At 35.1% G+C, this 12,308-nt stretch overlaps 1 protein-coding gene across 4 annotated transcripts in view; it reads left to right on the top strand.

The window, feature by feature from the left end:
• Positions 1 to 12,308, top strand: part of spn-A (RAD51 recombinase homolog spn-A) — a 100,648-nt gene that overhangs the window by 32,410 nt on the left and 55,930 nt on the right. For all 4 annotated transcript variants that reach the window (XM_090401009.1, XM_090401010.1, XM_090401007.1 and 1 more), the window contains exon 7: positions 7,986 to 8,099. In XM_090401009.1, the coding sequence (XP_090257135.1) occupies positions 7,986 to 8,099 (114 nt within the window). The remainder of the gene's footprint in view (positions 1 to 7,985; positions 8,100 to 12,308) is intronic.

The raw sequence follows: 12,308 nt of genomic DNA, 5'->3' as shown, positions 1-12,308 counted from the left end.
TTTGGAGTTCCATCTGTCATTCTTCACAAGGTATTTTTTTAGGATATCTTTTTTGTGTTGATTTTTTCAATTCTCATTTGTTCGATGTTGAAAGTTTTTTCACTTGGTTATACTATAAATTAAAGATATCAAGAAATGAAATACTTGGATTAATCCTTTATCGTGTAAGCAAACAAAGTTTGTGCCTGAAGTATTTTCAGGACTGGGGCAACTCATGGTAAAGGTGGTATCTCTAATCCAGAGTATTTTAATGATAAGGTGTGACACTTTTGGGCAACTCGTATATGAAAATATTTCTGCATTACTTCAACCTTGGTATCACCTCTGGGTCTGGTTCCCACTGATGAGACCTCAATAAAGATTGAAACCGGTCTGGGTAGTGACCCCTTTCCATAATGCATAGCATTATACATGTCTGCAAGGAGATGTGCTTTGTATTATGGGATATTAAGGCAAGTGATGTGAAATCATACCACCTTTACCATGAGTTGCCCCAGTCCTGATAAAACTTCAGGTGCAAACTTTGTTTGCTTACATTTGGATAAAGGATTAAACCAAGTATATAATTTCTTGGTATCTTTTATTTATGTCATTTGTTCATCATTCATCATCAATTTGGGCAGCAATATGCTACTAGATTTGGCCTCAGAGATGTGTGTGTGTGTTTGCTATGGTTGCTGATGTTAAAAATTTGTATGCACATTATTAAGGAAATTTTTATGTCCCATGAAAATAAAAATGTACGCTATTTCAAATATTAACATTTGTAAACTCTTTGTTCTTAATTTTTTTATTTTTGACAACTTGCCATCATATGTGTCTGGTTTTGTTCCATATGCAGAAAAGAAGTGGCCTCCTGAGTGAATGTAAATTGGCCATCTGTGGCTTAGTGTCTATTAAGCATATGGTCTACATGATTTATACTATTTTGATACCGTTCTGTTTTTGAAATATTTATTTCTAAAGCTGAGTTGAAGCTATATATTCTTTCAGGAATGCAGAGAACCAGCTTGGACTTCTAACCTAATTCCATTCCTCATCTTCTGTCCATAAGTAGGTATCATTTTGGAAGTTGATAAGTGAGGGCTGGCAAATTGAAATTTAGCTGATCAGACTGGATTCTGTATTGACCTCAAACAATATGTATAGCTGGTCATTTCTTGGTTATAACACTCATTTTTTTGAACCAAGGTGAACAGTACAGTAACATCCTCAGCAGAATCAAAAATACATATTATCAACTTAACATCAGTGAACAGACTTGTGGCTAGTAGTATTATAGAAATACTCTCTAGTGACATAATTTTTTTGTTACTGACTCAAAGAAGAAGACAAGTATCTTTAAGAGTTCCTTTATTCCCATTTTCAAAATCTTTATTTTCAGAATCCCTGATCCTTATCCAAGGTCTTAATTTTCTAACAAATGTGTCAAGGCAGTCTAAGCTAAAAATGCAATATACATTTATTGGTTCAAGCTGAACACTGCTGCCTCTTAGTTTACACCATATCCTGTAACAGCTGCAAAAAAAATAATAATCTAAAGCTGATTTTTTTAAGGGCCAAATGCACTAAACAACCTCTTCTACATCTATAACCTTCACACCATCTGCATTCAAAAGAGTTATTCTTTCATATTCATTCTTTCTTTTTACTTGCAGCATGTCAATAGAATTCTCATAGGTTGTGTTTAACTTGCAGAGCCAGTTTCTTTACATACTCAGACTTAGCTTTCCGTACAACAGTTGTGACTCTTCTGGCTTGCTGCTTATAATGTTCATAACGGACATCATTCTTATGCACATGATATTCCTTCCACATCCTCTGTTTCTTATGAATCTCATTCAAAAGAGTTATTCTTTCATATTCATTCTTTCTTTTACTTGCAGCATGTCAGTAGAATTCTCATAGGTTGTGTTTAGCTTGCTGAGCCAATTTCTTTTCATACTCAGGCTTAGCTTTCTGTACAACAGTTGTGACTCTTCTGGCTTGCTGCTTATAATTTTCATAACGGACATCATCCTTATGCACATGATATTCCTTCCACGTCCTCTGTTTCTTACGAATCTCTTGCTTAATAAATTACACATCCATTTGACTCCTACCCTATTTATTCTTCGAGCTCTCAGGACACATTCTGATATTGCAGCATTTAAGTATTTCTTTAAATGCTTCCTATACACTGTCAATATTTTTCCCATCAAGCAGCCGATACCATTCTGCTGAAGTTAGTAGTATACTCCTCGGTTGGTCATAATTTCCTGCTTTGTAGTTCAGCATGTAATCTTTTCTGAATGGAATATTCATAAACTTAGTCACTTTCCAAGTGAGTACCACATAATCACTGTTAGAGACAGTTAAAACATAAGCACTCAACCAAAATAGTGAATTAAAAGCAATATTATTGTGAACTGAAACCAAAACTCAAAACTTGATGAAAATTTGTCTTGTTCTCATTAATTTCTGATAATAAATTATGTATGTGATATCCTTGGATATGAATTTGTATGCAAGTTTTGTTTTTAATTTTGAAATTAAGAGTTAAACCTCTTGGAGTCAAGGGATTAATTTACTGATGATGCAAAATGACAGGACTGTAGGTACAAGAAAGAAAGTAAAAATACACCCCCCCCCACACACACACCCCACTATTATTTAAGCAGTAGACTGAAATGTATGACTGTCAGTTGAACATAATGCAAGTTTTCTGCTTTAAGACTTGAAAATCAGGTTTGGATGTATTGATAATTTATGTGAGGATATTTCGGGCTTTAGCATAAACATAAAAAGGTGGTGATTTCAGTGAAAGTCAATAGTGAGATGCTCAGTTTTATGTATAGTCTTGGAGAACGGTTAGTTAAGGGGTAAGAATTTAAAGTGGAATAAGAATTAATTTTTTTTGCCAATGAGAATTGTTTCAATGCAGATTTTTTTGGATCGAGTATAGAAAACAATCCAACCAAAGAAATGAGACATAGAAGTTGCAGAAATTATTCCACATTTGGACCACTAATGGACAGGATGTGCAATATACTGCCTTTCCCTGTCAAGTCACCCCTGCCTTACCACGTGTGTTCTGTTTTCACAAAAGGGCTCTGACATTTGCAGCAAGTATTTCCACTGCAAATTGATAACTTCCTAGTTGGAATGCTAACTAGACACTAGGTAGTAGATGTTCATCGCCTGGCAAAATACCGCTGCCCAGCTTATTGGAAGTCTGAAGTAGCAAATGTCATGTTTGGTCTCCAGTGCAGGTATTCTGTTCCCTCCCTCCCCTTCTTCATACACTTTGAGTGATACCTTCAAGGCTATGACAAACATACTTAAGAGACCCACATAACCTCCTTCATTTCATGGGTACATAAGTTAAAATGGTGGTTCTGTTTGCTGGCCTCCAATTTGTGCACAACCTGAATCTGTAATGAGACAGAAGGAGGCTTCCTGGTCAACTGGCCCATAATCCTGCTGCCATATACACTTTCCAAATCATGCCTGGAGAGGGAATCAGAGTAGTGGAATGTGGTGGGGGGGGATACTGTTAAGGTCACATTATGATACGGAGACTGGTTTTTCTCTGTATGGAAGTTATTTCTGAGAGTCTGTCTCTCATTTCATGTCCTCACTATATTTTCCATTTAATCAAAATTAAACTTATGAAGGCTCTTACAAAAAATGACAGCAACACTGTTATAAAAACAAATCTCCCTCATAAACTAATCCCATTAAAAAAAAAGTCAAATCACAAGCAGACACAACACATAAACCAAACCAGAATCACTTTACTAGAAACTCAGCATTAACATAAACATAGGGTGTTCACCACCACTTACAGTTTTCTAGACCAGACATCCTATTCCTGACAGAAACCCAGATTGCAACTACATCTCATACTGTTCATATCCTATATCCAAACTGTGCACTTCACAATTCTTTTCACCATAAGGGTGGCACCTGTGCCTTTGTGAAATCTGACATAGTGTGCCAGAGAGTGACTAATTTAGAATCCCCTTCTTTTGATATTCTGTAGCTCAGCATTTCCCAAACTATGTTCCACGGAACACCAGTGTTCTTTGAGAAATTATCAAAATTAATATGAGTTGGAATTGTTTTAAATGCTGTGACAAGTTCAAACATGTTTGAAAATTAGGCACTCCTCACTTTACGTGTGGATTGTGCTATTAAGGCCATGACTCAACCGCCTGTGGTTGTTGACACCTCCAAGTGAAGTACAGAGGTATCTATTCTAGGAAACGTGTGGTCACAAGCAAAGTCAATGTGATGCACTGCTGCTTGGCACGCCTATAGCATGCGCTTTCACATTTTTGCGATGCGATACAGCCTACTGCAGCGATAGTGTGCACTTAGCTTTACATTTAATATGAACCTGATGAAACTTGACTCTAACCAAGGTGTTTCGTTAAAATTTCAGGATTTGTGAAGTGTTCCGTTTTAGGAAAAATTTGAGAAACTCTGCTCTAGCTCAAGGTTTCCTTATCCCATTTAATAACATTCATTTGTTGCATTTACTGGTCTCCAAAATACTGATAACCTCTTCGCATTCCTTTTTATGAAATTCGACCATCTACAATCCAAATAGTGAGGTCATCTTCTTCCGTTGAGGCTGACCTCAACGTCCACAATTCCAACTGGCTCCCCTATTCCAAAACCACTGACCAAGCTGGATGAGAAGCAGAAGTCTTTGCCATAAATAATGAAGTAACACAAATCGTACATCTACCTACTTAAATTCCTGATAACCTGCTTCACTCTCCAAATACTCTGGATCTCTTTTTGACCAGTTCTCCTTCCAGATATGCTTTAGAATTCTCAGGCAGCTCTGACCACAATCTTGTACAAATCTTCTCTCTCATAGAACACCCTCTCCTTCAGCCACTCCCAACCTCATGTCTTCTGGCACTACAAAGGAGCCAACTGGGATGACCTCCAGAATTTCTACTCCTCCTTTCCTTGGTCTGACTATTGTTTCTGCTCATCTGACCCTAGCACCTGCTGTGAACAAGTTACACAAATTATTCTCACTGGACCATCATATCCAATTCAGGGCATAATCCTCATCCACTTTCCAATCCTTGGGTCAACAGAAAGTGCACCAAAAGCTGTTAAAGGGGAAAAAAATTAGCTTATTGCATGTGGGTCACTTCAAAAACTCCAGCTTCATACTCTGCCCATACCAAAGCATGCAACATATGTAAATCAGTCATCAGCCAATCCAAATCTTATTTCATAAAGGCCAACCTCAAAAAACTCGTCTCCTGTCCAAATGAAAGCCGTTCCTTCTAGTCCCTAACTAGGGCCATTCAATGCAACTTCTGCACTTCCACCTCTCTCTCATATCATCCTGATGGCACCACTTCTTACTTCACCGAAAGATAAAGCTGATCTTCTGGCATCACTCTTTTCCTCAAATCTTCATTGATGACCAAGGGAAATCACCTGTTATCATACTAGAATCCAAGCACTGTATACCTTCTTCAATTTTTTGACAAAAATATATCAGAAAAGTACTAATTAACGTGGATACTAAAGTCTTCTAGTGCTGATGCCAACTCTCCAATTCTTCTCAAACATTGTGCTCCAGAGCTGACACCTGTCCTACACTATCTCTATAATTTATTATATATATCTGGTACTTATTCCAATGCATGGAAGCAATCTCATATTCATCCTATTCCAAAAAAAGGGTTTGGAATAGGATCTACTGTGAAACCACTGACCAATTGCTATCACCCTCTGTCCTTTCAAAATAATGAAGAAAGTCATCAATAACCAACTCCCTCACTACTTAGAGGCCCACAATTTAATCAACGACAACCAGTACGGATTTCCTCATTCAAAATCCACAGCTGACTTTTTGAACCTTGTGCTTTCTCCCTTGACATTTCCAAAGCCTTCGACCATGTGCGTGCGTGTGTGTGTGTGTGGCATCATGACCTGCCATCCTCTGTTATTGGGTAGCCAGCTTTCTCTCTGGTCGTTTTCTGTGAGTCATGGTAGATGGCTCCCTCTTTTTTAGCTTCACCATCAATGCTGGAGTGCTTCAAGGCTGTCCTATCACCTACTCTCTTTCTTTTGTTCATAAATGAACCTACTCACAATAACCATTAATCCTATCCATAGCTTTGCTGATGATAATATTCTCCACTCATCCTATTCATTTGACAAACCACTCAGTAATCTGACATCCCAGGCCACAAGATCATCTACAACCAATGCCTTAAACAATGATCTTCACACTATCCTTCAGTGGGGTGAGGACAACCTTGTCATGTTCAGTGCCATTAAAACACAGTCTTAACTTTTCTCTTGCAAGAGATCTCAGCTCACCTATCCTTATCGTCAGTAACACACAGATCACCAGACAAAATCAGATCTTTCTTTGCTTGGACTGACGTTTACCTCCTATCTCTCCTGGCATAAATACATCACATCAATAGCCTCCTCAGCATCTAAGAAACTAGCATTCCCTTTCACTTAAAAAGCTATTTTACATCCAACCAATTCCTAATATACAAATCCTAAATCCACCAATGCTTAGGATATTGTTTACATGTTTTTGGGATGGTGCACCTAAGCCTTCCCTTATAATCCTTGATGCTGTCCAGATGCGAGCATTTAGACTCATTGAGGATCCCATTCTTATGGATTCACATTAACCTCTATCTCTGGGACATAGTGTTTCAGCACCTTGTCTTCTACAGGTATTCCCAAATAGTTACAACTTCCAGCTCTTCAAAAAAAAAAGCCATCAGTAAACTTCTCAGTCCTCATTTGCAATCCCACCAAGAGCACTGATGTACTTATAGGTCTCTTGCCCTCTCGTGCATGGGATCTATATATATATAGAGAGAGAGAGAGAGAATCAACACTTAGAAGACAAACAGCACCTGCAGTATCCTGAAACTATCATCAGTACTCTTTAAAGAGTTACTACCGTGGAAGAGACCTAGATTGTTTGTAGTTAGGACAATCTGATATGCATGTGAACAATTTGTGAGATCATTGGTGATAGCACATATCTTGGTATCTCTGTGTGTTTAATCAGTGTAGTTGGAAAAGCAAAGCCAGTTGGAATTGTGAATGTTAAGTTCTAAGACACCAATTTATAATTTTGTAGTTGGAGATGGAAGTAAACATTGTTGAGCTTGGAGCTAAGACCATATACATTGCAGTGAATATGGAAGATTTGCCTTTTTCTATATGTAATCTATTTTTCTTTGGTTGAATTTTCATGGTTGTTTTTAAGATCAGTCGAAAGTTAAAGTGCCCCTCAGTATATCACTGTTTGGACTCCTTCCAGATCTAAAGTATTACAATCAGGTTCTGGTTAGTATGCTATCTAGCAGCTGTGTTCAGAATCTGTTTTTAATATGTATTCTTGAAATGAAATGTTGGATCTCTCCATGATACCAAGACATAACTGGAAGAAGTGATGATAAAAAGTAAACTGGATTTTTTTTCCTCTGGAATTCAAATAATTTTTTTGGCTGCTTTAAGCTTCCATTAAACAAAGTGGTAGCATATACTTGGGGATTCAACTCATCTACAACCTGTTTGTGCCTTGTGCCACCAGATGTTAAGATGATTGGTAATTTTTCATTTAGTTGTATATAGTATTCTAGATTTTGATATCTGTTTATTATAGTTATAGGCCATGCCATATGTGACTCTAATTTGAGAAACACTTTTGCATGGTTTATCATTTCATTGCTTGCCAAATGCCATAAATCTACAGTCAGCATCAGAAGAACTTCTGATGAAATATTATACTTAGGCCTGTTTCTGTGACAAAAAATGCTGTCCACAGCTGATCTTCATTTGTAAATCTGCTAAATTTTGTATATCTTCTTGTGAAATTTTTGTATATACAAAAGAAATGTATAATTCTGTTTAATAGTGTCATGTGATTGCATTTTGTGAAGAATTTGCAGTATATTGTTAAAAATTTTAAGTTTATCTTCATTTCATAGGTATGGATTATCTGGTAGTGATGTACTAGATAATGTAGCTTATGCCAGAGCATACAATACAGATCATCAAACTCAGTTACTCATTCAAGCCAGTGCTATGATGGCAGAATCTAGGTAAGAATTGTTCTTATGGTCGAATTTCATTACTATATAAAAATACGATTTACTTCACTTGAGAAATATTTATTTATTCTAGAATAGCATGAAATGTTATTTCATTCAAGTGAATCGCAACAAACATTTTATTTTGATCCATGGAGGTTCTTTATGATCCACTTAGGTAATTTATCATTGTGATAATTACATAACTGAGTTAAATGTGTAATACTGTGTTATCTGAACAATGTCAAATGATTGTTAAAAAATCTCTATCCTACAACTGTTCTTGAAAAATTTGGGCAACATTTCTGGAATTAATCCATAAATGGATTCAAATTTAAAATACTGCACTTCTGATTTGATTTGCTAATTTACTCATCTGTAACTAATAAAATCCATAGAACCTTTCAGAAGTTTAGCAAATTTGGAATCAAAACAACCTTCAAACCCCTTCACTGAATTTTTGTGACTGTTAAGTCCAGCAGAATAATCATTCCCATCACAATCTAAATGGTGTATGATGTTTAGACATTTTAGAAATTGAGGTCTACATTCTAAATTTTAAACTAAGTTCTGGTATAAATATGAATTCAAGTTCAAAGAAGCAGCATAAACAATTATCATCCAAGTAAATTTGATCTTAGTACCCATTGTACAATTTTTATTATGACATATGTTACAACCATATGTAGTTGGCCCTTGTGATTTTGCTAAAGTGGGAATTGAATGTAAGTGGTCCTGTTTGGTGAATGAAAAATTCTATTAACTCTTAAATTACCCAGACACCAGTGACCATCAGGACTAGAGGCTAAAATCAGCTAAACAACGATGAGCAACTTCGTGGCTATGATCAGTTTCTGTTTCTTTTTGCAGAAGCAAAAACATTAAGCAAACTAATCTGCAGTTTGAAAAGCTTAATGTTTATGCTTTACACATGAAACCCAAGTCTTTTCTTTTCACTGGAAGAACATGTTTATCAGTGACTATGCAGACAGTATTCATTTGTCTAAAATTTTTAATAATCAAGCCTAATCTAAGCCTACAGTTTGATATATAAATACAACAATCTGTAGGTTTACATTAGTCTTGATTATTGAAAAATTTTAGACAAATGAATACTGTCTGCATAGTCACTGATAAACGTCCTTCCAGTGAAAAGACTTGGGTTTGAATCATCTGTAAAGCACTAAACATTAAGCTTTTCAAAATGAAGATTAGTTTGCTTAATGGGAGGTAGCAAAGTTTTTGCTTCTGCAAAACAGTTAAATCAGCAGGACATTTCACCTAATACTTATGGCTAATAGCCTTTGTTTTGCTGTAATTTAAATTACTATCTAATTGATAAATTAATTTTTGTGACCCCCCCCCTCTCCTTCCTTCTTTCCAATGAAATATAAACCTATAATAGTACATGGTTGGGCTAAGTGTTTTCTTTTATACATATATAATTTGATGCAACAGATTTACTTTGCTATAATACTTAATCAATTAAGTTTCTTCATAATAGAAGAAACTTAATTGACTGAAACCAAGTGATAACAATATATATATATATATATATATATATATATATATATATATATATATATATATATATATATATATATATATATATATATATATATATATATATATATATAACTGTATTATCTATTACTAGTTTCATTTTCATAGAAGACTTCAATGGGTCATAACATGAAACAAGAGAAATGCAAAATATACATTACAAGAGAACAGCAGCTGTAAGTTACATTACAGTTGAATTGCTGACATGTACAACAATACTGGATTCCACAGTATTGTTGTACATGTTCATGTTAATATGATCTTGCATACACCAAAGTTTGGATGGCTGAGGGGTAACATTCAGAGAGGTTATAGTTTTGGTAAGTATTAAGGTGGACCCAATTGAGGACAGTTTCTGTCAATTCAACAGTTCTTCTCTCGATCTCATCATAGCCTCTAAAAATGTTTTATGATTTATTCCAGATCACTGGGGGTGAATGGTAGAATTTTCATTGTCTGAATTGACAGAGTCAAGAACATGACTAGATAGAGTGGCGACTCTAGTTCTTCCAGGTGATGCCTTTCACATGCTCCTCTATGTGTAGTTCAATGGATTTTTCCATCTGACCAAAATACAGCACACTGCAATTACACAAGGACCTCTGGATATTTTAAGCTGTCATGTTTAGGTTTTGCTGTACCAAGTAAGGATGCCATTTGGTTGGAGGAGTGAAATAAGTGTGGATTTTATATTTTTTGAGAATTTTGGCTAAGTTTCAAAGGGAGCTAATATACAGAAGTGAAATAAAACCCTTTACATCCATATTATCTTCAATATTGTGAGCAGGTTAATTAAATAAGAGTATTAATAGTCTGTTTATGATAACTGTTCTTCTGAAAGGTTGTTAGAAGAAACTTTTTCTTCTTGTTAATGAGATCACCAAGTTTTTTGGTGATCTCTTCTTTTTCTTTACTGATGAGTGAACAAGCAAGTTTACCTAATGTAGAAATGATGGCAAGCTTTAAAGATGGGTTATGAGAAGATTGCAAATCAAGGTATCTGTTGGTATGTATGCATTTTCTGTATATAAAAGATCTTCAGTTTTTCTGACATCTGTTTAAGTTTACATCCAGGAACAGGATTAATCTTTGCTGTAAATTATATTGTAGGGTGTTGATTTTTGAGATAGTTCAAGAACCCTTGGAAGGAATCTGGTTCATGGCTCCAAATCAAGAAAATGTCATTTGTATGTGTGTGTGTTTATTTTTTTTCTCTCGATAATCTTGTTTTTAAATGGAAAGAATTGATATCTTTTTCTTCAGAGGCTTCTAGGTGTATATTTTGCTAATACAGGAGTTAATGGGGTTGTCCAATCCCAAGCCATAGTTTTGTTTGTGAATAGTGTTTTTAAATAAAAAGTAACCAGAATTTATGCAACAGGTCAGGAGTGGCATAACTTCGTTTTTTTTCCCAATAACTTATCTTTTAAAAAGAACTAATACCTCTTCCATGAGCACGTTAGTGAAGAGAGAAATCATGTCAAAACTGGCCATAATTTCATCTCTATGAAGATGCATGTCTTTAATAATCAGAATGAAATGTTCAGAATTCCAATAAGTTAAAAAATCCAATAAGGCCAAATAACAAATTTGGCCAAAGTTTTATAATAATATAAAACTTTGGCCAAATGTTTTGAAAGCTTGCATGTGGGAGAGCCAGTGCTTTTTACACTGAGTTAGTGGGTTGTTTTCCTTAAAAATGTTAGGGATGCCATATAGTTGAGAAATGAGAGTATGCAATGAACATAGAGATAATCTTCAATTTCTGGGAAATTCCGTAGTGGTCTGGAGAAGCTTATTAGTAGTACAGTTCTAGAGTTCACAAATTGGGTCTCTCAAGAATCTAATAAGTATCTATCTGCAGTAATTACGACATTTTATTGTATTCTTCATTATCTAAGATAAAATTTCTTTTATTGCATTAAGTTTTTTTTTCCAATCCTACATAATATATTAACTGACCAGGGAACATTTGGTTTTCAGACATAATACCCTTAAGTCTTAATCTTGATCACTTTGGAAAAATTTAGTCAATTAACCAACCCATTGATACTTCACTTAGTCCTTGCAAGTAAACAAACTTGACATTCAGTAATGAACCCCAAAGTTCCTTTATTTTATGCATATGATGTGCTCCTAAATAAATCCAGTACAAGTTTGCAGATTCTCTAACTAAATTGAATACCTGCTGTAATAAATTTGGTATAACAATCGGCAAAAATAGATGAACACTATGAAACAGGCATGAACACAGAAAACACCAGCCATATCTTGAATGGAAAACTATGAAACAAGTAATAAATTTCAGCTAATTAGGCAAAAGGTGAAGTATTTTTAGTGAAGTTGGCAAATTACATATGGAAATAGACAAAAGAATTAATCTAATTCTTTTATCTATTTCCATATTTAATTGCATATTTCTCTTATTCCCTATTTATATACAGTAGCAAACACATTGATCTGAACATGAAGTTTTTGGTTTGGTTTTTGTTTCAGTTCACAATAGTTTCGGTTTTGGTTCACTATTTTGGTTGATTGCTGCCTGTTTTAACTGTCTCTACGATGCTTATTAATAGTGTTGTGCATTTTTAGTAATGTAAGCAAGTTGACATTCATAGTGTTTGATTCATTTTGTGTAGCTATAAAATGGATACATCT

Source organism: Typopeltis vanoorti, chromosome 11 (assembly GCF_054136105.1).
Source record: "Typopeltis vanoorti isolate ZY-2024b chromosome 11, IOZ_Tvanoo_1.0, whole genome shotgun sequence".
In the NCBI taxonomy this organism is placed as follows: domain Eukaryota; kingdom Metazoa; phylum Arthropoda; class Arachnida; order Uropygi; family Thelyphonidae; genus Typopeltis; species Typopeltis vanoorti.
The sequence above is the reverse complement of the archived record's forward strand: the minus strand, read 5'-3'. Positions and strand labels throughout refer to the sequence as shown.